General features: G+C 41.4%; 1 protein-coding gene across 4 annotated transcripts in view; it reads left to right on the top strand.

The window, feature by feature from the left end:
• The window catches only part of Specc1 (sperm antigen with calponin homology and coiled-coil domains 1), a 264,567-nt gene that overhangs the window by 177,332 nt on the left and 62,505 nt on the right, over nucleotides 1-24,730 (top strand). For all 4 annotated transcript variants that reach the window (XM_005349893.2, XM_013347347.1, XM_026780356.1 and 1 more), the window contains 5 exons: nucleotides 5,812-5,957; nucleotides 7,140-7,240; nucleotides 13,931-14,012; nucleotides 18,972-19,125; nucleotides 24,408-24,510. In XM_005349893.2, coding sequence (XP_005349950.1) covers nucleotides 5,812-5,957; nucleotides 7,140-7,240; nucleotides 13,931-14,012; nucleotides 18,972-19,125; nucleotides 24,408-24,510 — 586 coding nt within the window. The remainder of the gene's footprint in view (nucleotides 1-5,811; nucleotides 5,958-7,139; nucleotides 7,241-13,930; nucleotides 14,013-18,971; nucleotides 19,126-24,407; nucleotides 24,511-24,730) is intronic.

Raw genomic sequence — 24,730 nt, 5'->3', positions numbered from 1 at the left:
TTACAATTATTAACTTGCTAGCCATGGTGCTACATGTCTGTAAATTCTGCCCTTGGGAGGTAGAGGCAGGAGGATCAAGAATTCAAGGTTATCCTCGGTTATCCAATGAGTCTGAGTCTAGCTAGGACTACTATCTCAAAAAAGATATCTCTTTTCAAAGAAAGAAAAGAGAAAGAACGGAAGGAAGGAAGAAACAAAGAAGGAAAGAAAGAACAACCCCATAAGTAAAATTGTCTTATTTCATCTTTTATTCTATTTTATGAAATTTTGAGGTTGGTATTATCAAGTGCCTCTTTCCTTTCATAAACTTCTGAAGGTCTGTTCTCTCCTAAATGTGATTATTATTTTACGAAATATTTTTATAGATTAGGACTTAAGTTTTTTTTTATTTTTTAACGTTTTTATGTGAGGAGACATTTCTGTTCATCACAGACTCTTGCTTAAATAGCTACAAATATGTCAGGGCCCGACCTTTCCCTGAGTACTTGTAGATTATACCTGGATACACCACTCTGCCTATCAATGAATGCTTCAACTCATCTACTCTACCATAAACTAGAGGGTGTGCTCTCAATGAAAATTGAAGTTCAAATAGTGTGCAAAAGGAGAAGGTGCTCAGTACATGTGGTGATTCACACCTTTAATCCTGCTGAGTGTGGTGGTGCACACCTTATTTTAGCTCTCAGGAGGCAGAGGCAGGTGGATCTCTGATTTCGAGGCCAGCCTAATCTACACAGTGAGTTCCAGGACAGCCAGATTACATAGTGAGACCCTGTCTGAAACTCCTTGATGTGTAGTTTCTTCTCTGGAAAAACCTAGATGTGGAAGCCATATTTCTGGGTCTGCTTTTTGCTTCGTTATTGTCCATGTTAGATATAGGGCATGGCTTTTCCTGGCCAGGATCATCTTTCCATGGACTCCTCAGATAGTGCTCATATCCCTGATGCTCTGTAAGGATGTGCTTTATGTTCTTGGCTTCATGTTCCTCTCCAGCCCTGACCCTGTAGGATAGAAGATACTAGCAAGGTAGACCCCTATCATCTTTATTCTCTTTGTAAGGGAATTGGGGGAAAGCCCCTGGTACCCTCACCCATAATACACACACACACACACACACACACACACACACACACACATATTCCTGTGTGCCAGAGAGTTTAAAAGTTTGTTTTGTTTTTGAGACAGAGTCTCACTATATATCCTGTCTGGCCTAAAACCCACAATGTAGACCAGGCTGGCCTCAAACTCATAGAGCTCTGCCAACCTCTAACTCTGACTCATGAGTGGTGGAATTAAAGTTTAAGCCATGGATGGTACCCTTCCTTAGTTTCTGTTGCTGATGGAAGATGCTTAACTGCTTTGATTCTTCTTGATGGGATTTGAAAAATAAGATGTGTTTAAGCTACCATTTTACTTGATGTTTTTCCCTTGTTCTGTATGCTAGTACTGAAATAGAAAGTGAATTTCAGAAGATACTGTTTGATTCCTGAGATCAAAGACTTCATAATTTTTGCCTTATAATAAGAGCAACAAACTTCTTTTAGATCTGTTGAAAACATTAATAATTTTGTGAAAATGACATCCCAGATGAGGACAAAGAATATTCAAAGACACTGAGTCAGGACATAAAAAGGAACAAAACTCCGTGGCTGAGCTGAAAGCTGAAAGCTTAGATGGACAGAGAGGAGTCACAGAAGCCCACAATGGCACTGTGAGAAGCCTGGGGCCAGGCTTTATTCTATTGTTCCAGCGTGGCAGGTGTAAGCATGAGCTTGGTGGGACCACTCCTCTTTACAGTCTGTCAAGTGTGAAATCACATCAGCATTGTGATGTGACTCTTGACAAGTAGAGTTAACATTTGAACGCTTCAAAAATCACAATACACAAGAGCTCACCTGGACTTGGACCAAAATAGGCAATGCCAACAAGTGATACCAAAAATCAACACCGTTTGAAAGCTCTGTTCTACAGCCAAACAAAGTAAAGCTGTGGGTTTGAGAGGATGGGGGAGGGGGGCGGGGGGATTTGAAGGGAAAGTCATCACAGATGTGTGTATACATATGTTAAATTACAACAAAAGACACATAAGGTGGACCTGCAGCCAAACAGTGGTTGATGGGAAATGCTGCCTTTTGACAAACACATAACCCATTTGCATTCATGCCCCAGAGCATCTGGCCTCTGGTTTTCTGTTCTTAGGTGATGGGCTTCCAATTCCCACATGCAAAGTAATGAACTAAGAGACTACTGAAGTGAGTACTGGTGGCCTTTGTCCTTAGGTGTGTACCTCTCCTGGAACATGCACACACTACAGAGAATTTGACAAACACTCCCTTACAAGCTCAGTTGATAACCCAGATTCATCACTTGGGTACCATGTGGCCAAGTTTCCCTCAAAACTTAAATAACGTTAGGGATTTCTGTAGAAAATTATTCTTTCGGATACTCTTTCCTCAGTCTTCCCAAGTCTGGGATGCTGGTTTTGTGACATGTTACACTTCCTGGCATATGCAGTAAAGATCTATGCTGTGCATTTACTGAAGTCACTGTTACAGCTTTAGATGTGGTGGCAGACATGCTTTGTTTCTGTTTTAGATGTGATTCCTAACTAGAAGCTGGCCATTTCTTGTAGGATATGGCTAAGGAAAAGAGCAAACTGCACAGTGCTATAGGGAAAACTAATGTGTTGGGCTTACTGAGCACCAGAGTGTGTTCGTATTTTGAAGCCAACAGAAGCTGTGCCTCTGAGTGACTTAGATTTTCAAGGCATATTTGATTCCTTGTGTGATCCAACCTAGGGCTAGAGTTGGCCTTGAACAGTTGGCTTAGCCAAGTGTATAATCTTGCACTTTACCCTTTATTTACAGAATTTACTGAGCTATTCCTATATGATTAAATATTTCTTTTTTTTCTTTCTTTCTTGGTTTTTTTTTTTTTTGAGAAAGAGTTTCTTTCTGTAGCTTTAGAACCTCACTCTGTAGACCAGGGTGGCCTTGAACTCACAGAGATCTGCCTGCCCCCGCTCCTGAGTGCTGGGATTAAAGGTGTGTGCCACTACCACCTGGCTGATTAAATATTTCTTAATATCTTTCATAATATACAGAATTCATATTCCTCTTGGGAACACAATTAATGTGATCATTCATTTATTGCTCAGACCATAACAGCTCTCAAAACAATCTAGTACAGGGAATTTCAGCTGGTTCACAATTAAAGGATGGGTCAGGTGTTCTCTATCTGAGTGTTTTAAGTTACAGGATTTTTTTTCTCAGTTTTTTCTTTAAGTATTTACATATGTATAATTAGATGTCTGGGGGCTTGTGACTTGGGCCTTCTCTAATTCATTACTGTGTCATATGTACTTTACATAGCCTGAAGGTGACTTTGTGTTATACTTTTAATGCATCCACAGCCTGTCACTTGGGGTCAAGTATGGAATTATCAATAGTGGAACCATATTGACATCCAAAAGATTATGGAATTTTTGTAAATAATATATATATATATATATATATATATATATATATATATATATATATATATATATATGAGTTTTTGTCTACATGTGTGTATATATACCACATGTCTTCCTAATGCCCATGGATGTCAGAAGAGGACATTTGATCTCCTGGAACTGGAGTTACAGACAGCTGTGAGCTTCTGTGTGGTTGGTGGGATTCAAACCTGGGTCTTGCAGACGAACAGTCAAAGCTGAGCCATCTCTCCAGTCCCTAATTTCAGATATTTGATTATTTTAGATTTTTCATATGATAATGTTCAGACTTATTCTTACTGTTAAAGCCAATCCAGCTGATTGGTCAGTATCATCTTTGGTTATATGAAAACAGGCATCCTTTCCATTAGTTTGTATGGTTGTGTGTGTCCTTCTGAGGCCATACAAACATCATTTGATGTTTCATATCACTGGGAAACTTAGACACCTGAAAAGAATAACTCGCTGTATGTAGATCCTCTATTTTATTCCTACTAAATTAACAAGGAATAACATTTAAATAAAATATTTTAAAGGACCTGCCTTGGTTGCTCCTTTGGCAATAAGCCAGTTTAATGGAATGAACGGTGTCTCACTGTTGGCCCATTGTTTGATGTGCTTGAGAGTCATGTATGTGGGAATAAGATTTTTATTTTTCTATCCAGACCTGATCTCTTAAACTGGTTTCATTTCCTTTTTACATATCTACTTGCTAATTTTCCTTTGTTCTTTAATTTTTTTATTTATTTTCTTTTTTGAGGTTGAGTCTTCCCGTTTTGCCCAGCTTAGCCTCAAATTGCTGGGCTCAAGTGATCATCCTTTGGCTTCTCAGTATCTGGGGTGACGGGTTACACAATCACACTGGCCAGCCATCTGATTTTATACCATGTAACACAAGGTGGGGAGCAAAACAACCACCTCTTTGCATCAAATCATTATAAATTACTTTAAAAAAAAATCAGTCCCTTACCATTTCTGAAATGCCTGATAGTTCCTCCCAAGAAAGTTTTCAGTTTACTGATTTTTTTTTCCACTCAAAAAGAGGAACAGTGCAATCAAGAGTATAGGGCAGAGTAGTTTGGCTGCTTTAATTCTGCCTTACTTAAATTTAGCATATTTATGTTGGTCACAGAGCAATAGAAGAAAGCTAAGAGAATAATGACAGTAAATTCAATCGTAGGAGCTTATGCATAGCTAGATTAGTTTCAGAAAATCAGGAAATGTTTTAAACCTTCGCTGACCTTATTAAAATATATTTCCAGAAATATTCTGTTTGAGCCTTTCTCATGAATCAGTCATCTTGCATAACAGCTGTGGCAATATGATATAATAAAAAAAAGTACAGTGATTTAGCAACAGGGAGGTTGGGAATTTTCATCTTGGCTCATTCACAAGGAGATTAAATGACATCCTAAAAGCCTCTAGATAAGAAAGCCACACATGAGAGCCGAATCATATGATCTGTCTTTGATAGGCCCCCGTGATTCCCTGCTAGTGTTTAGAAACCATACAACATACTAGAAAATTTGCATTAGAGTGGAAGCTTCGCACAGAATTTCCATTCTTACCCTCAGAGGGCAAGTGTCACATGAAGGACTGGTGTGTGTAATGGTTTATACTTTATGTGGCATAGACAGAAAAGTGTTAAGTAACTTGCAGAATTGCAGAGAAAACTGAATCAACAAGATTATAGACTGAGCTTCCAGGAACAGCTTTCTGGAGTTACAACACAACCGGGCTACTGGAAGACCTGTTGCCTTCACCATGGTGGGAACCCTAAACCAGGAGGTTGCCTGTCTGTTTAGAAAACTGCAACTATAGTTCCTAGCCCCAGGAGCACCTTCTCTCTGTTACAGTCTGTGTCAACATAGTAAATGCCTGGTGTCCTGGCTCTGGCCCAAGTCTCTGATGGAGAGTCTAAGTCATATGAAACCTTAGCTAAGAAAGAGTCATGGGATTCATCTATCCAACCTCTGAGTGTGCCACATGCGGTTTGGAGGGAGCACGTGCCAACAGGGCACTGTGTACACTCCTGACAGTTATTTATGATAAATAACACTTGTATATTTCTTCACAACTGCAGAGATATTCATGAGTTTTTCACTTAGAGATATTATTCTATTTATAAATATATTATTCCTGACTGTTTCCTAAGGCAGTTTAAAAATAATTTTAAATTCAGAAAACTAATTTTAAAATTAGGATTCCCCTTCCAGCTTCACACATTTTGTCCACATTGGTTTTGTTTCCATCTCTGTCTTTTCCCCCGCTGAGGACACCCTCCACCTTTTCAATTTGATGTGCTCTTTGCCATACAGACCTGTGAATGAAGAGTCAGAGCCCTCAGATGTGGATGCTGCTGGCCGATGGCGTGGAGTCTATGTCAACAGAGCATCTCCAGCTCCTTCAGACTCTGCAACCACTGTAAAGTCCCTGATCAAGTCATTTGACTTAGGACACTCAGGTATTTCACAAAACTGTACATCCAAACCCTAGCCTTACATATCAAGCCTGTTTCTGCCACACCAGCCCCAAGTTGATAGAACCAAGGGCTCACCCTAGCTCCTGCCACCCTGTGCAGGGAGCCTTGCTGAGGCTGTGAGGCCATGGGTAACAATGGGACAGCCTCATCCCTACTTCCACTTCAGGTTGTACCCCTTCATTCCTTTCCTGCCTCATGGAATCAGCAGTTTCAGGACCAACTTCCTGTATTCTGAGAACCGGAAGTGATCATCACCTGCCTGCATCTGGCCTCGTTGTCGGGTGTCTCAACCATCCTCACTTGCAATATGCTATTAGATGTCTTTCTATTTGGTCTTACATGGGAGCTTTCCTACTGATCTCTCTGTTGTTTCTGATCTGTCTGTTGCCAGCTTTTTCTGGACTTGTCTGTCTGACTCACAGTTTCGCTTTGGTTATGCATCTTACACACAGGAGGCAATTACACATTCATACTTTAAGCATATGCACAAATATAGCATGTTGAAGAAACATTGTGCTTCTGTTCATGATAGAGATGACTTCCTTCTTTTGACTGCCACAAATGTGCTTTGTATTGGAAAACTGCAACAGTGGCTAATTCTAGGACGATCTGGTTGTTTCTGCTAAAATAGTTTCCAAATTGCTTAGATTAAGATTAGACAACATATTGAGAGGCAGGAAAAGCCCGTGAGTCAGTCTGTAGATAGAGCATGAGTCATCAGTAATGATTGGTGCACTAACGCTCCTGTTATTTTCCCCCAAGAAAATCCTCATCACATACTCCCTTTCCTCTTCCTCCGATATTGACATCTGAAACCCGTTCTCACTCACCTAACACTTTTCACACTTCCCCTTTCGTGACCCCAATCCAGCTCTAATGCAGAGGAGAAAAGGGTAATAGAGTAGACGTTATACTGACATTGTGGGAGTTTTGTTGTTTTGTTTTGTTTTGAGACAAAGTCTCTCTATGTCCTGGTTGTCCTGGAACTCACTGTGTAGACCAGGCTGACTTCTGCCATCCTCCTGAGTCCTGAGTGCTGGGACTAATGTGTACACCACCACACACAGCTCATCCTGAGTCACCTAACAAGGGTAGCAGATCAAAAAACATTATTACAGTTTTGAACTGGATTTAGGTATTTATTTTCTAATCTCTCCTTGGCAGGTGGAGCTGGACAGAGTATTGCTGTCCACAAGACTCCCAGAAGTCCCCTGAGTGGGATCCCAGTGAGGACTGCTCCAGCAGCTGCTGTCTCTCCAATTCAGGTATAGAAGAATCCAGAGGCAGCTCTTGTGTAACCCAGGTGTTCTTTATACTTGTCCATGTGTGCCTGTAGAGCGAGAGGACTTGTAAATTAAAGTCTACACCCTTCCAACTCTCATTTCACTTTAACAGTGCAGTGTAATACCTGTGACAACAGAGATACTTGGTATTTTGTTCACTACTAGGTCTCTTGGCTAGAACAGGGGGTGACGGTCATTACATCAGAGTAGAGCTCAATGAATTTCTATTTATCTCATGAAGGACTATATCAAAGGAACTTCCAGTGTTGATCATCACTGTAAAAGCCATTCTATTTTAAAGCCCACATCTGCATCATCTGCAGTTACTAAGTCACTCTTGATGGCTGTTCCAGTCATCGTAGATTTAACTTAGTACAAAAACAATACAGTGAAGGTCCTTGTGCAAGCTTTCGATGTCCTGAAGCCTTATTTCTGTATGAGAGCCTATCAGGATTTATTTCAAAATGTTGGAAATTGCTCTGGTTAGCAGAAAGGAATTTAGTTCAGAGGCTTTGGTACTTCAAGACTAGAAGAGATAGCTAAAACCTTGGTGAGCTCATGGGAAAGGCTTCCTAACATCTCAAATTGCCCCTTGAATGTGCTTCTGTTTTTGCTGGATTCAGAATATCCTTCACTAAGTGCTTACTTTGGATAGTGGCCTCCGAGGAGACCTAAGATCAGCTTCAGAACTATATACTACCACTTGTGCATCCAGGACAGCGAAACACATGCCTCATAATACCTACAGCTATAGGATCAGACACCAGAGCTCCTCTGCAACAGGAAAGCAAACGCGTGCACAGCCTGCAGAAGCAGCAGAAGGGCAGCTGCACACTCCTGGCATCTTCCAGAGTTTTGAGATAGGCCTGTCTGACATGGTGAACCAAGCTTTAAGGAGTTTAGAAAGCATATCCTTAGTTTTCCAGTCTCTCAAAATAGTGAGCAATGAGGGGCTGGTCCTTAGAACTCTAGAAAGCAATTCCTAGACATGGAAAGTGTACTGTTAAAAAGGGAGGATTGGCTCTGTTCTCGCACATTGAGACACTTCTGTGTACACTTTGTTCACATAGAAAGTTCTGTTTCCCAAGCATTTTGACGTTGTGTACATGTTGAAGATTTTAGTAAGTGAGGTGACACTGGGTTTCACTTTTGTGTGTTGTGTGCTTCTTCTTACATGACTATGTAATGTTGCTTTGCATCTTCCAGGTATGTACTTACCTTCACACTGACCACTTTACTATGTGATTTTGGCTTTTTCCTGTTTATAAGATACTTTGATGCATTCTCTTTAACCTTTATTTTTTATAGAGAATACTTCTTTTAGGGGCTGGAGAGATGCCTCAGTGGTTAAGTAGACTTACTACTTTTACAAAGGTCCCAGGTTTAGTTTCCATGCTCACATGGAGCCACACAACTGTCTGTAACTCCAGCTCCAGGGGTCTAATGTATCTGGCCTCTTCAACAGGCACCTGTACTCACACGTATACCAACACACAAAGCAAGCCGCCTGACTTTTCTTTAGAAGTGATTATTTTATCTTGTGAAATCATAATTTCCTTTTACTGAAGAGGTGGTTTTGTTTTTCCTGAAATGTTTTTTACTAAAGATAACACTGTTCAGTATTTTCTTTCATGGCTTTAAGAACTTTTTGTATCATTTTAAATATCTTTCTATTAGCTCATTAAAATATTCTTCTTTAGTATCAAAGAAGTCTTTTATTTTGTTGAAGAGTTTTTCGTTTGGCAGGGTATCACTGTATAGCCCTGGCTGACCTAGAACTTCCTATGTAGACCAAACTGGCTTTGAATTCACAGAGATCCACCCACTTTGCCTCCCAGGTACTGAAATCAAACACGCACACCACCATGCCTGACTTATTTGTTGAGTTTTAAAACCCACGAAAAAACATTGGTTTGTATCTAGGTGTTCATTCCCCACCTTCAGTACTTCCTGGTACAGAAGTAAATCTTTTGAGAAAGGTAATCTCATATGGGAACCTACTTTACAGCTATTCATTTTCTTTCTCTCTCTCTCTCTCTCTCTCTCTCTCTCTCTCTCTCTCTCTCTCTGTCTTTCTCTCTCTCTCTCTCTCTCCCTTCTTTCTTTCTCTTAAATATGTTTTTTTGTTTGTTTTTTAAGACAGGGTTTCTCTTAGTAGCCCCGACTGTCGTGGAATTCTGCTTTGTAGACCAGGCTGGTCTTGAACTCACAGAGATCCGCCTGCCTCTGCCTCCCAAGTGCTGTGATTAAAGGTGTGCGCCACCATCACCTGGTACAGCGATTGTTCCCATGTACAGAGTCCTCTAGTCAGTCATAGAACTCCAGTCACACAGGAGTTCCTAAAAGGGGTAGGGTTAGATCTGGCGGGACGGAGATGTGAAGAAAGAAAGCCAAGAGTTTGGAGAGCTGATGAAAGAGCCGGGCCACAGGCAAGAACGACAATGAACCCAGGCTAGAGGTGTACAAAGAGAGCAATGTGGGTGCATCAGTTAAACCTGCTAGAGACAAAAAGAAGCACTGTAGGACACTCAGGACCAGGCCTCTGGTGTCAAGGGAGCCAGGACATGACCACAGCTTCTCCATAAAATGAAGCCAGAAGCCAGAGCAACTGGAGGAGAGCAGTTGTTTCCAGGGATTCCTTCTGACCTCCACTGGTACCCTCACACATCTCACACACACACACACACACACACACACACACACACACACACACACACGCAACCAAATAAAAATAAATCCTTTTTTATTCTCATATAATCATAAGAAATCATTATAATCACTTTGTGCTGATAACTTTGAAAAAATCTTAGAAAATCATAAAGTTTATGTTTATTGGGCTGGAGCGATGGCTCAGTGGTTAAGAGCACTGGCTGCTCTTCCAGAGGTCCTGAGTTCAATTCCCAGCACCCACATGGCAGCTCACAACTGTCTGTAACTCCAGTTCCAAGGGATCTGACACCTTCATACCAATGCACATAAAATAAAGTTAAATAATTAAAAAAAGTTTATGTTTATTTTAATAGCCTGGAGTTTAAATTATTTCTGCAAAGGAAATACTAGACCCAGAATGCTTAATAATAAAATCTAAAGCACTTAAGGAAGGGAATAACATCAATACTAGTTATGAATTCAAACAAATACTAGGAAAAAGGGATACACTTTTCAACTCATGAGCCAGGGTAGTTTTATTATTTCTGGTAAGAACAGAAAAAAACAGGACAATTAAAAGGTGAGTTGCTCATAAATCTCCATGTAAAATTCTTGAACAAAATCTTATCAAACCTAATTGAATAGTATATGAAAAATATGGCAAAGGGGTTTTGCTCCAAGAATGGAAGGTTTTAACTATTAAGAAGAGCTAGGGAACTCACCATAGTAACAAAGAAAGAAAACATGTATTCTCATCTTAGTGGGTAACAGCCAAGTGTAATTGAGGAATACCTTTGTGACACTAGCAATTGAACATGCTAGGCAAGCTCTAGACCTTTGAGCTATGTCCCTAGCTCTTGTTTTGTTTTTTGAGATGGGGTCTTGCTATGTTGCCCACGCTCCAAGTAAGTCTTAAAATTTTAATCCTTCTGCCTCAACCTTCTGAGTTTTGGTGACTCTTCTTGATTTAAACAAAGAGAAAAACCTTAAGAGCTGGAATATAGTTTTGTAGTAGAATGCTTACCTAGTATAGACAAGGCCATGGGTTCAGTCTCCAGCACTACAAATTAAAAAATCCCCAGGTTGTTGATATGGCTCAGTGGGTAAAGGCACTTGCCTTTCAAGCCTAGCCAAATTTGACTGTGAGAACCCACGGTGGAAGGAGAGAACCAGTGTTGTGGTTCTCCTTGTGTTGTATTATCCTATGATCACCACACTTTCTCTTTATGTCAGTGTCTTAATTAGGGTTTGTATTGCTGTTATAAAACACCATGACCTTAAGCAACTTGGGGAGAAAAGGGTTTATTTCATCTTAGAGCTTGGAATCATCCCTAAAGAAACTCAGGGCAAGGCAGGAACCTTGCTGAGGCCATGGGAGAGTACTGGTTACTACCTTGCTCCCCATGTCTTGCTGAGACTGCTTACTTATATCATCCAGAACCACCAACCCAGGACTGGCGTCACTGCCTGTGGGTTGGGCTCTCCCACATCAATCATTAATCAAGAAAACGCCCTGCAGGCTTTCCCACAGGCTCATATGGTGGGAGCATTTTCTCAACAGAGGTGGCCTGTTCCTAAATGACTCTAGCTCATGTCAAATTGACACAAAACTAACCAGCACAGTCAATTATGTAAGCCATTTTTTCCTAATTATGACATACAGGTGCCAGTGTTCAATTCATGTGTACTCTCTCTTTCAAATTCTTTTTTTTTATTTGTGTGGGTGTTTGGCATGCATGTATATATTTGTACCGTGTGCATGCTAATGCTCTTGGAGGCCAGAAAAGGGTATCAGATCCTTTGGAACTGGAGTTACAGGTGGTGGTGAGCTGCCATATGGGTGCTAGCAATTGAATATGGCTCTTCTGGGAAGAGCAGCCAGTGCTCTTAACCCCCGAACAGTATCTTCAGCCCCTCTCTGGGAAATTCTTTAATCTATATCATCATAATAATATTTATTATTATTGGCAGTAATAATACTTGGTGATGAAATTTTGGATGCTCTTCTGTAAGACTAAATTGTTAGGAATCTTTTACTTAACATAATGACTTCAAAAATAAAATTTCAAAATGTTTTTTTTTGAAAATTGTATTCTAAAACAATGCTTATTTATGAGGACCACTGGGAACCATGCATTTCATGCAGTGTAGAGTGGGACTCCTAAAAAATGCACTGGAAAGTTTCAAGATGGTTCTGTGAACTGTGTGTAGACAGTATCAAGGTTAGTATTGCTGTCCATTGTAGGTCGGATGAACTATGGAAATGTTAGTAGCTAACTCATGAGATGCTCACATTATTCTGAATGGATTTTCAGTCATCTCATCCTCCCAATTTCCATGACACTATGAACGTCACATCATTTTCTAGCTAACGCGCAGAAAATCACATGGCCCAAAAGCACGTGGCAGTTGGTGGAATTCAGGCTGCAGAGGCCCCTCTGGGTCATGTGGTCACTCATACTGTAGTTCTCATGTGAATCTGTAGTGGATATAGCCTGGCAAGAGTCCAGCACAACACCAGGGCCACATAGAATTAACTCCAAGATGTGTTCAACAAACAAAGCCAAATGGCACCCGATAAATATGGTGGTGTTAACATTTATGCTTTTATAGACACTGTATTTTTGTTTATGGGAATAGCCTGTACGTGCAAGTGTGTGTGTATGTGTGTGTATAGGTGTATGTGCACACGCGTGTGTAGATATATGTGTGTATGTGTGCACGCGTGTGTGTGTGTAATAAGATCTGCACTTGTATCTATGGGACAATATGAGGTATTTGACTCAAGTGTAAAATGTGTTAGGATAACCAACCACACTCTTGGGTTTTTTGGAGTTCAACGTAGTATTGCTAACTATAAACATGATGTCAGCTTGCATATCACCAGAACTTTTTCCGGAAGTAGGACAGACTCTGCCATCCAACAGGAGTTGCTGGGCAAACATTTAGGCAGTTTTTACCTCTTGACTATTGTGAATAATGTTGCAGTCAACATGAGTGTCCAAACATCTCTTGAAGCTCTTGTTTTCAATTCTTCTGGTTAAAAGCCTATAAGTAGGGTCATATGATAGACCTATTTGGAATTTTTTTTTGAGACTGTCTTGCTATGTAACTCTGTCTGAATTCAAACTCACAACAAAGTCTTGACTGGCCACAACCCATAAAGATTTGTATACCTCTTCCTCCCGAGTGTTGGATTTAGGCGTGTGCCGCCACATCTACCTTTATTTTGAAGTTTTTGAGGAACCTTCATTCTATTTTATCTAGCATCATTATATGCCTACCTATAGTGCATGCAGATTCTAAGTTTTTCATATTGTCACCAATACTTGGTGTTTTCTTTTGTTCTTAAATAATAGTCTTAAGAGTTGGAATGAGATGGTGTCTCCTGGTTTTGATTTGTGTTTTCATGATTGGTGATGTGGATCATTTTTATATATACTCTTTGACCCTTGAGACCCAGAAGGGATGTGTGTGTATGTGTGTGTGCATGTGCATGTGTGTGTGTGTAGTATGTGTATATGTGGTGTATACATGTCTGCGGGTGTGCATATTTGTGCATGTAGATGTGAAGGCCAGAGGTCATTATCAGGTATCTTCCTCATAGCTTTCTGTTTTATGTTTAGTGAACATGGAGCTAACCAATTTGCTAGATTAGCTGACCAGCAAATTCCCCTTTTTCTGCACCCCTCACTATCATGCCAGGATTCTCCTGTCTCTTGCTTCCCAGTGCTGAGATCATAGGCATGCTGTCCCACCTCACTTAAAATATGGTGTTTACAGATATCCTTGAGAGTGTATGGAATATTCCAGAAAGGGTATTCCTAAAACAGATTAATAACAGTTGCCACTGGGAAAAGGGAATCGGTGGTGAAAGTGAACTGGGGATCATCTTTAAGCCAGTTGAACTTATTACAGTGACAATGTGCTTGAGAGTTGTGTCCAGGCACAGCAGTGTGCACTTGCGTTCTGCTGCTGTCACGTGCAAGCTTGTCATGCTGAGGTGCCCTTTGCTTTTGACAGAGACACTCGACCTACAGTACCATGCGGCCAGCCAGCAAAGGGATGGCTCAGCGCTTGGATCTGCCGGACCTTCCCCTCTCAGGTAACTTGTGGAAACACAAGTGCTTTTTGTCCTATTTTAGTGCTGTTCCCTTTCCGTTGCATGAACTTGAACTTGGTGGTATTTATTTCTGCTGATTTCATCCCCTCAAGATGCACCCATTAGGTCCAGATGTGCAGCTCATACTGGAAGAAATGTCTCCTGCTTGCTACCTTCTTCAGTGTGTGTAGATGCAAAAGACATACTAACTTGGCTAAATTTGTTTGTTTGTTTGTTTTTTATTATTGTTACTACTTGGTTTTGGTTTTTTCCAGACAGGGTCTCTCTGTGTAGCCCTGGCTGTCCTGGAACTCACTCTATAGACCAGGTTGGCCTCAAACTCAGAGATTCGCCTGCCTCTGTCTCCTGAGTTCTGGGATTAAAGGTGTGCGCCACTATCTTCCAGCTGGGTTTTTTGTTTGTTTAGTAGTTTTAGTTTTTTGATACAGGCTTTCTCTGTGCAATAGTCCTGGCTGTCCTGAAACTTTGCTTTGTAGACCAGGCTGGATCTCACTTAGATACTCCTACCTCTGCCTCCCAAGTGCAGGGGTTAAAGGCGTGCACCACCAAGCCTGACCTTTTTTTTTTCTTTAATAAACTGAATCTGAAGACAGTATCTCCTATTCTTAAAAAAATTTACTATGTTATACAAACTTTTGTCTGGTTTTGTGTTTGTTAACTAATTCCACAGTTCTGAAAATGTACCATTTTTAGGCCCTTGAGTTTTATTATCTTCCTCTTGTCGCACTGTATTCTTTTCAAACTCAAATCCTGACAGTGAAGCAGAGGTTGTAATTAGTGGGTCTCGCAGGTCACATTCTCATTCCTGCTGGGCCTCCAGTGCTGATGGTGCAGAGCTGTAGCCATTAAAAGGGAAGTAAGCGAAGCCCTAGTTGGCCTTGAGTCTCTTGGCATTGTCATTCCGAACATCCCAGCTTTGGGTTTGTTATGCTCTGGCTTCTTCATCTCTAATACAGAAATATTTCCAGGGTTGGAGAGATGACTCAGTAGTTAAGAGCACTTGCTGCTCTTGTAAAGAACCAGAATTTCCTTCCCATCACCTCTAACTCCAGGGGATCTGACACCCTCTTCTGGCCTCTGGATGCACCAGCACTCATGTGTACAGTCTCACACTCACACATAACAAAATAAAAATTGATTTAAAAAAAAACTAAAAGAAAAAGAAACAACTTTACTTCATTGTGTCATTTGAAGGATTGAATTAATTCATTTAAAGCCAGGTCACTGCCTGGTGTGTCATGGGCATCATAGAAATACTTGCTGCTAATCTTTCCTTGCTGTTGTCTGCTGAGCCTGTGAGCATGCTCAGAGAAAGAGCAACAGTGCTTTTGCTCTAGTAAATGTTAGTAAGTTTTCTGGAAGCTTGGTTCTAGTCCCCTGCACCAAGCTAATGCACAAAAGTATTGTGAAGTAAGACACAAAAAGTTATGCTTACTCTGTGTTGTAATTTAAGAATGACAATACCCATAGCTTGCTTAATAATTACGTTATCACAGATAATCATCCAGCAGCCTTCAGCAACTTAGCATCTTTTCCCAGCAGAGGGTCTTGTCTTGATGTTGATGTCTACTGACTTTGGTCAGGTGGTGCTTGCTGTAGCTGGGGTAGTGGTGGCAGTTCTTAAGACACCAGTGATGTTGACCATGTTACCTCTCCTTGCCTTCCCAAAGGCTTTCTCCCACATCAGACCCAGCCCTTTCAAAACCTGACCTTCCCCTGAGTTCATGTCATATTGTGAATCTTTTGTTATCATTTCAGGTGTTCACACCGCCTTCACCAGGTAGGGATTCTGCCTTAAGAAGTTGCTTTCTTTGTTCCTCTGTAAGAAACAACTCACCACCCACCTCTCCCGAGATGGCGGCAGTGCGGTTGCCCCCTCAGGTTCCATTGCCAATCTAGGGCCTTTGCTATTTTCACACCTACAGTGATCCCCACCACTGACGTCTGGGATCCCTCAGAGTCATCATTGAGGGCTGGCATCACCTGCTTCCAAACTCCCACTGATAGTGACATTTTTACTTCTTCCCATGAATGTTTCCTGTTGGCATCTGGAGTCCTGAGTCTTTTCAAAAAGCTTTCCATTTATTTTTCTCTGATTCATGAGAGGAATCATTATTTGTGGCAGCTACAGCTTATGAAATATTTGCTTAATAAGACTTGAAAGTCAGAATTGCTCTTTGATCCATTGGCTGTGGAATGGCTGCTGCGTCAGGAGGTTAAAAAATGTTAACAAAACAACATTAATTTTGTCCATCCTCATCAGTATTCTTGAGTGACCGACCAGGTGTGCTTTCAATGGGCAGTGAGGGTGATGTTGTTGATTTTGTTATTACTGCACGTGTTGATAACATGTGTAAACATATATATGTACCACAGCACAAATGTGGAAATCAGAAAACAATTTTCCTGATACTTTTTCATGGTTTCTGGGGATTGAACTCACTCGGGTCATCAGACTTGTGCAGCAAGCACCTTTACCCACTGATATATTTTGTAGTCCCTAGACAGTGTTATGATAATGATGATGATGATGATGATGATGATGATGATGATGATGATGATGATGATGATAATGATGATGCTATCATTATGATAAAGATGATGCTATCATTATGATAATGATGATGTGTGTGTGTGTGTTGTATATGTGTGTACCATGTGTGCAGTACCCCGAGAGACCAGAAAAAGGCTCAGATCTCAGGGAACTGGTAGAGACAGTTGTGAACTACTATGTGAATTCTGGTAAGGAACTCGGGTTTTCTGCAAGAACAGCCAGTATTGTTAACCTGAGCTATCTCCAGCCCCACAGAGAGGTTTTGAAAAGAATTTTTGTGTGTGAGAGCCATAGGTCTTAGCAGTGGGCTTTAAAGATTTCATACGGTGTTGTAAAGAGACGTACTACAATCTAGTCTTTGCTGTTTCATTTACAAGGTATAGGCAGAATTGAGCTAAAACCATTCTTAAGCTTCCCAGGCCTTGGTAAATGCATATGGCTGTAACTTAAAGGCATTCAAGTCTGAGCACCTCTTTCCCAGAAATGAAGGGTGGAGGCCAAAACTTAAGATTGAAAACCTGTCTGGCTTAAATCTATGCATCATTATGTAATATCATAGCACACACTCATTATGCAGTTTAAAGTAGAGAGTAACTTACTTGCACAATAGTGCTAGGTGATTTTTTTTTAATTGTGGTAGAAGCTGTACAACATCAAACTTAGTATTCTGCAAGTGATCATAGTTTTCGTGTCTTTTTCGGGCTGTTCTACCAACTTCCAAGTTTCCTAATTATCTAAAGAGCCATTCTTTTGGTTGACAAGATAAATAATAAAGTTGAGACCACAATTATTGCTGTGCAGCTCATTGGCTGCCCTCCTCCTTCTTACCCCCACCCCCAGGCACCTGTCTCCTGGTGATGATTCTATTTACTATAATAAAGGACTGCATAGTGAAAATCGTTTGCTTCCAGCCATTTCCAGCAACTGCTTGTCAACATTGAGGTCATCCCTAACTGCAGATTAATGTCCTGTTTTTGTTTTGATCTTCAGTGATGTAGAACTGTTTTTCTCTGCTATTTAGACCTAATTGGCCTCACCGCCAACTTCATGCCCATAATTGGTGGCCATTAGCTAAAGAGGTCCTGTTTTCTTCTGTGACTGTGGGTGACAGGAGGTGGCCCCAGCTGTCCCGCTCAACTGCCCACCTAAGTCTCACAGCTCGGGCTCTCCCTCCGTCGGCCAGCCTCCGATATTCTCTTCTCCACTCCCGTCTGCTTGTGTGGTCCTTTGAGAGATACCTGGAGCATTCAGCTCATCTCTGTGCCTGTTTTCACTAATACTAATACACCAGCAGAACGGAGCCTTAAAGAGAGGGGGTTTGCTCCGGTTTTAGTGAACTATAAGCCCGTAGTTGGAACAGTTTTTCTCCTGTGGGCTATTGTTCTTGGTTCCCAGCTTTTTATCTGCTTCTATCCGTGACCTGACAGTCACATGAGACATTTTCCTACCGGGTTTTTCTCTGATCCGCAGCTAATGGAAACAACACTAGCTAGAGACAGAGCTAGAGGAGTGGGTGACCTCACTGGATAGTTGCACAAGGCTCTTGGAAGGGCCCATATTTTACTTAATACTCTGATCACTGTCTGAAAATTTAGAACCATTTTTCAACAAAGGACTGCTTTGACATTAAGCTGGCTTGCTTGTTTCCTTCCTTCCTTTCTTCCTTCCTTTCTTTTTTCCTCAAGTATGTTTGTGCACCACTTATATACCTGGTGCTTTGGAGGACAAATGAGGGTGTTGGATACCCCAGAAATGGAGTTTCAGATGACAGTTGTGGTGCTAGGCATTGAACCTAGCCAGTGCTTTTAACCACTGGGTCATTTCTCCTGCCCTAATACTGTGGCTCCTTCTTTAAAGATACATTTTATATTTGTTTGTTTGTTTGTTCTGTGTATGTGAATATGAGTGTGGATTTGTGCATCTGTGAACTTAAGAGGAGGACAAAAGAGGATACTGAGTGTTCTTATCGTTCACTACCTAATCCTTTTGAAGAAGGGTCTCCCCCTCAATCTGAGGTTCTCGTTTTCTTAGCTAAGCTGTGTGCCCATAAGCACCAGCAATTCTCTTTGTCTCCATTTCCATTAGAGTTGGGGTTGTAGATGCGTGCAGAACACCTAGCTTCCTGGGGTCTGAACTCAGGTCCTCATGATTGTGCAGTAAGCAGTCTGAACAACTGAGCCATCCACCCTGGCACAAGGTCTTGTAGAAAAATACCATGTCCCTATTTGCATTTTTATTATTTCAGAAAGGAAAACATTTATGTGTGTATATGTAGGAGTATATACACATAACCTATGTAGATAAGTCTTTGTACTTGATAATAAAATATGATAACCAATCAGATTTCTTCTCTTTAGAAACAGGTGACAATGTTGTTATTCACACAGATCTTCTGAAGGGAAGGGCCGAGGACCGGAAGTCAGACCCTTACCTCCGGAAGAGTCCCTCACTGGAGTCCCTGAGCAGACCCCCCTCCCTGGGCTTTGGGAACACCAGACTGCTGAGTGCATCCACCGGGGGTTTGAAACCAAGCAAGCTCAGGTACTGAATTTCAGAGTATGAGATTAATGTTATTCTCTTCCGTCTGTTTCATCCAGTCAACTTGCTTCTCAGTGACAGTGACTGAGATATAGAACACACCTTCCACAAGGCTAATAAGAAGATACTTACAGTGGTTTGGGACAAAACCACATGAAGGGCTGTGCCTTTTTAAGCAGGGGCCCTGAGATGTATCAGTGAGTAAAGGCTCTTGTGTAAGCCTAATGACCCGAGTTCAGTCACCAGAACCCGTGGAAAAGAGAAACCACTCCACAAAGTTGTCCTCTGACCTCCATATGCAATGCGTGGCACACATGCTAGACACACACACCAATAATAGTAGAATTTTTAGAAAGTGAAAATTTTAGCAAAGAGGAGCTGAAGAGATGGCCCAGTGGTTAAGAACACTTGTTGCTCTTGTAAAGGACTCAGGTTCCGTTCCTAGCACCCACATCAGATGGCTGTCAATTGCCTAAAACTTCATTTTCAGGGGATCTACCACCGTCTTCTGGCCTCCAGAAGCACATGCACATGTATGGTGAACATACATACACTCAGGCACACATGTATACCCATAGAATAAATCAATCAATGTTTAAAGTTTAAGCAAAAGTACTTGAGGGGTTGTTTGAATCAGAAAGTCTAGAGAGGAATGGGATTCCTGTAAAAGAGCCAGGGGGAGTGAATGATGGAACTCAACCCAGGGCCTCAAGAAGGCCCTGCCAAATATACAGCAGACTCCTGGCCAACACAGGTAGACAGTTGGGGAGCTACAGCCATCAAGGTAGGTTGGAGCCCTATTGCAAACAGTCTGCATTGCCAAAAAGAGCTTCATACTTATTTTGGTAAAGCAGTGGGGAACCACTAAGTCTGTGGGATTGTGTTTTTGTTTCTGAGTAGTGATTAAGAGCAGACCTGCTATTTAAGGAAGATTATTGAGAGCACAGTGGCATTGAAAGAGGATTAGAGAGACGTTTTTAAGATCAGTTTTTAAAGGGGTGTTAGCAGAGAGGTATAGTATGCGGCAGAGGAAGAGACGAACAGTAAGCCTAGATAGTCATCAGAAGCCTGTGTTTGAACCCGTGCTTCTGACGCCTCCTCCCTGCCAGTGCCCCTGGTCACCAAGGTCCCACCTGTCTTCCCCTCTCCCCGGAGTCTTCCCTGCTTTTCCATGGCAGTCTTCTGATTGAAGCACCTAGTGTCCCGCCGTGGACAACCCTCATAGCAGTCCTCACTCTGCATCCTGCCCTTCTGATCTGCGCAGGTTAGCTCCATCCCACTCACCTGTGATGCTGGCTTCACCCTTCACTCCTGGATAAATGGAAGACCAAAGAATTTACCATTAAAAATAGTACATAGGAGATGGTTCAGTAGGTGAGAGCATCTCCTGTAAAAGCAGAGGACCTAAGTTCAACTCCTGCTTAGGTGTCTTCCACTCATTTGACTGTGTAACTCCGGAACTTCTTCTATAGTATGAATAGCTTGCTGTCGTCTCATGGATGATAAATATGTCATCTTACCTTTGGGTATCCTTTCTGGTGCTCTGCCTTGTGTTCCATCTAACGGTTCACCCACAGATGAGTCTAAAGTGCTGTTTACTTCAAGGATAAGAACTTTATAGTAGGTAGTATAATCATCTATTTGTGTCTTATGGGAAGTTTTGTGAGTTTGAATACATTCAGATCGAATGCATCTTTGGATGAAACCAATATTTGATCCAAAATAGGTAAATTCAGACATTTCAAGAGCTTTATGAATGTCCCAGATATAGATCACCTGCTTGTCTGCATATGAACTAATTAATAGAAACAGGTTTGAAGGGCCAGAATTAGTGCCACTCTCAAATCAATGCTGTAAACACACAGGAAATTTGCATATATGAATATGCTATTTATAGTATACCTTTCTTCATAAGAGGTCAGATTAGTGACCTTAATTTCTTATCTCTTTTACATTCATGTTATTAAGATTAACCTATGACAGAATAGATTTTTTTAGATTTTTAAGATTGTATTCATTTTTATTTGTGTGTGTGCCCTGCCATAGTGTGCATGTGGAAGTCTGAGGACAACTTCTACCGAATATAACTTCTAACATAAGTATTAATAAGGATTGAATTCTGGTCACTGGACTTGATAGCAAATGCTTTTACCTGCTGGACCTTCTTGTCAACCCTGAAATTGCTTGCATTAGAAACTCAATCTGCATATAACTATGTGTGGTCATGCACACCTACAGTTCCATCAGTTAAGAACCTGAAATAGTCCAGGAAATGGTGGTGCACACCTTTAATCCCAACACTAGGAGGCAGAGACAGGTGGATCTCTGTGTATGAGGCTAGCCTGGTCTACGGTCTACAGAGTGAGTTCCAGGATAACCAGGGCTACCCAGAGAAACACTATCTCAACAAAATGAAAAAGCTACGGGGCCGGGCGGTGGTGGCGCACGCCTTTAATCCCAGTACTCGGGAGGCAGAGGCAGGCGGATCTCTGTGAGTTCGAGACCAGCCTGGTCTACAGAGCTAGTTCCAGGACAGGCTCCAAAACCACAGAGAAACCCTGTCTCAAAAAAAAAAAAATGAAAAAGCTAAGGCAGGAAGATGAGGAGTTCAAGGCCAGCCTGAGGTACATAATGAGTTCCTGTCTCAAAATAAATTTTCAGCCTCTATTTTTAAATATCTTATGAGGGCAATCATTTAATTGTGTAACATTGGGTGTTCTTCTCTTGCTCTCCACTTTATTTTTTGAGACAGGTTCTTACTGAAGCTGAAGCTTGCCTGTTTGGCTAGGCTGGCTGGCTAGTACTCGAGGAGCCATCTGTCTCCATTCCCCATCCCTGGGGTCACAGGCATGATCGACCATGGGCATTTTGAACTTAGGTCCTCTGCTTTCGCAGCAGGTGCTCTTACCTGCTGAGCCATCTTCCCAGCCCCATATTTAAGTATTTTTTAATGGTAAATTCTTGAGCCTTCCATTTATTCAGAAACTACTTTCTCTAACTAGTCAGTTATAAAGGATGGTATAATTCCAAGTGTGACTATCATGGCTTAATTTTACAAGTTGACTAGTACATGGAGAAGCTGTCACCAAATTATACAGAAAAGTTTTTAGTTCATATTTCAAGTACTTTTCTTGAAACCTATCTACCTTAGTTCATATTTCTGAGATCTAGAATCATCTATTCCTCTGTTACAATTATTGAAAACTATTTTTATTAGGGGTCTGGAGAGATGGCTTAGCTAGATAAAGTATGTATTGTACAAGCATGAGGACCTAAGTTTGGATAGCCAGCCCCTTGCCTTGTCTATGACCCTAGTGCAGGGAGCAGGGCTATGGCATGACATTGGTGGATCCCCAGAGCTCTGGCCAAAGATAAGGCAGAGCACAATTAAGGAAGACAGTTGACACCAATCCCTACGCTCCACACATGTGCACATACACATGCACCTTCATGCATACATTCTCTCTCTCTCTCTGCACACATACAATTTTTTTCTTATTATGTTTTACTCTAAGGCTTAATGATTTTAACTTATGAAGTAAACTGGCAATCGATCAACCAGAAACACTTACAAAATTTTGTTAATGTGCAGAAACATGGGAACCATGGAGAAACCATGAGACTGAAGGTAGAGGTTGAGTGGTTAAAACCTAAATAGCCTCGCCTAGGGGAGAAGGGAGGGGGACTAGGTGAGTTTTAGGCAAGTGGTGGGTTGTGTTTTGAGCACTCCTCTGAGCTCTAGTTGTAGTATTTGACACAGGTTTTCTTCCTCTGTTGGTCTGGCAAATGAAGATTAAAGGCAATTGTGTTAATCTTTTCTTGGACCTGGTCAGATCCAGGGGAGAGTTTTGCAGAAAGTCTGTGTCCATGCTGAGAAGGGGAATAACCAAGGACAGGCAAGGGGGAGAGGCTTTTATTAATTAGCTTTCTTTCCATCATATAACCCGAGATGACTAACCTCTCCAAAGAAAAGGTTTGTTTTGGCTCATGATTTGAAGGTTGAAGGTCCATGATCTCTTGGTCCTGTTGCTTTGGTCCTGTGGTAGGGTGGTAACATGTAATATCACATATCTGCAGTAATTTTTCTTACCATGGTATATTCCATTGAATGTGATTAGACCTCAACTTATTTATCTGTTTGCTTGTTGGCATGTAGTTGGTTATCTTTTTACCATTGTAAGAGTTCTACCATGAGCATTCTTGGGTCTGTGTTTCAATTATATCTATCTACCTTAGCAGTAGATTGATAACTCCTATTCCACTGTAGGTTTTGCCCTTTGTTGAGTCTTTCTTTCCCTGTCCTGCTGTGGATGGTGTTGGGGAATAGAGTACTATACAAAACTTCTATAGCAATATACTTCTGATTCCATGACCCACATGCTAGAAGGGAAGGAACTGTATGATCTTAAATCTCTTAATAATATTTGAGTAATTTTGGTTAGCATAAAAATTAATGTCATTGTTGAGCAAGATCAAGGATGGGTTCCTAAAATGTGTTGTTAGGATGCTAAGATATTATAGGAGTGATGTCATCTCAACTTTGGCTCATCTTGTGCTCAGATTCCATGATCCATAAACTGGGCAGACTCTGAGTCAATTCATTTCATTTTATGAATTTCTCTTCCTCTCTACTCTCAGAACCTCCTGTAACAGCCAGTTTACAGTTTCACTATGCCTTTTCATTTATCTTTCATATGTTAAAGTATATTTATGTGATGTGTAGAGGGGAGTTTTTTGTTTTGTTTTGGTTTGGTTTGGTTTTTCAAGACAGGGTTTCTCTGGGTAGCCCTGGCTGTCCTAGAACTCACTCTGTAGACAAGCTGGCCATGAACTCACAGAGATGAGCCTGCCTTGACCTCCCAAGTGCTGGGACCAAAGATATGTGCCATCGCAGCCTGGCTGAAACAATATATTTTTAATGTGACTAATTTAGCTGTTTTTTTTAGAGTACTGTTTGAATAAACTACACTTTGGCTTTTTAAAATCTAATTATTTTTATGTATATTTTAGGCTTTTAAAAGCCAGCATCTTAACCAGGTGGTGGTGGCTCATGATTTTAGTCCCAAACAAAAAAGCCAACATCTTGGCCGATGAGATAGTACACACCTGTAATCCCAGCACTTGGGATGTGGAGGAAGGAAGGAAGATCAGGAGTTCAGAGTCACCCTTGCCTATAGGGAATTCAAAGTCACCCTGGGCCATATGAGACCTTGTCTCAAAAGAAAACCAAAAAAGCCATTCCACCAACACCGTCCTTACTGCGTTTTCTTCTTCTTTGTAAACAGTGTTGAAAGAAGAGACCCTCTGGCAGCCTTGGCCCGGGAGTATGGTGGCTCTAAGCGTAATGCACTCCTGAAATGGTGTCAGAAGAAGACAGAAGGTTATGCGGTAAGGAGCGGTGCTGCCAATTGCATGTTCGTGGTCCTTTCCAGGTCCATGTGTGCATGTGCTTGGTGGCCCAGTTGGCATATAATGTCATCTCTGTTCTCTCAGCCATGACTTCCAGGGAGGGTCTGGTATTTGTGTACTGTACTATGCTAAGGCCTCCCTGTGAGGAGAAGGGGTGGGGGACAGAAGGCCAGTCTGCGAGCACTCACATTTGCTGCGG

This window comes from Microtus ochrogaster, chromosome 7 (genome assembly GCF_000317375.1).
Source record: "Microtus ochrogaster isolate Prairie Vole_2 chromosome 7, MicOch1.0, whole genome shotgun sequence".
Classification (NCBI taxonomy): domain Eukaryota; kingdom Metazoa; phylum Chordata; class Mammalia; order Rodentia; family Cricetidae; genus Microtus; species Microtus ochrogaster.
The sequence above is the reverse complement of the archived record's forward strand: the minus strand, read 5'-3'. Positions and strand labels throughout refer to the sequence as shown.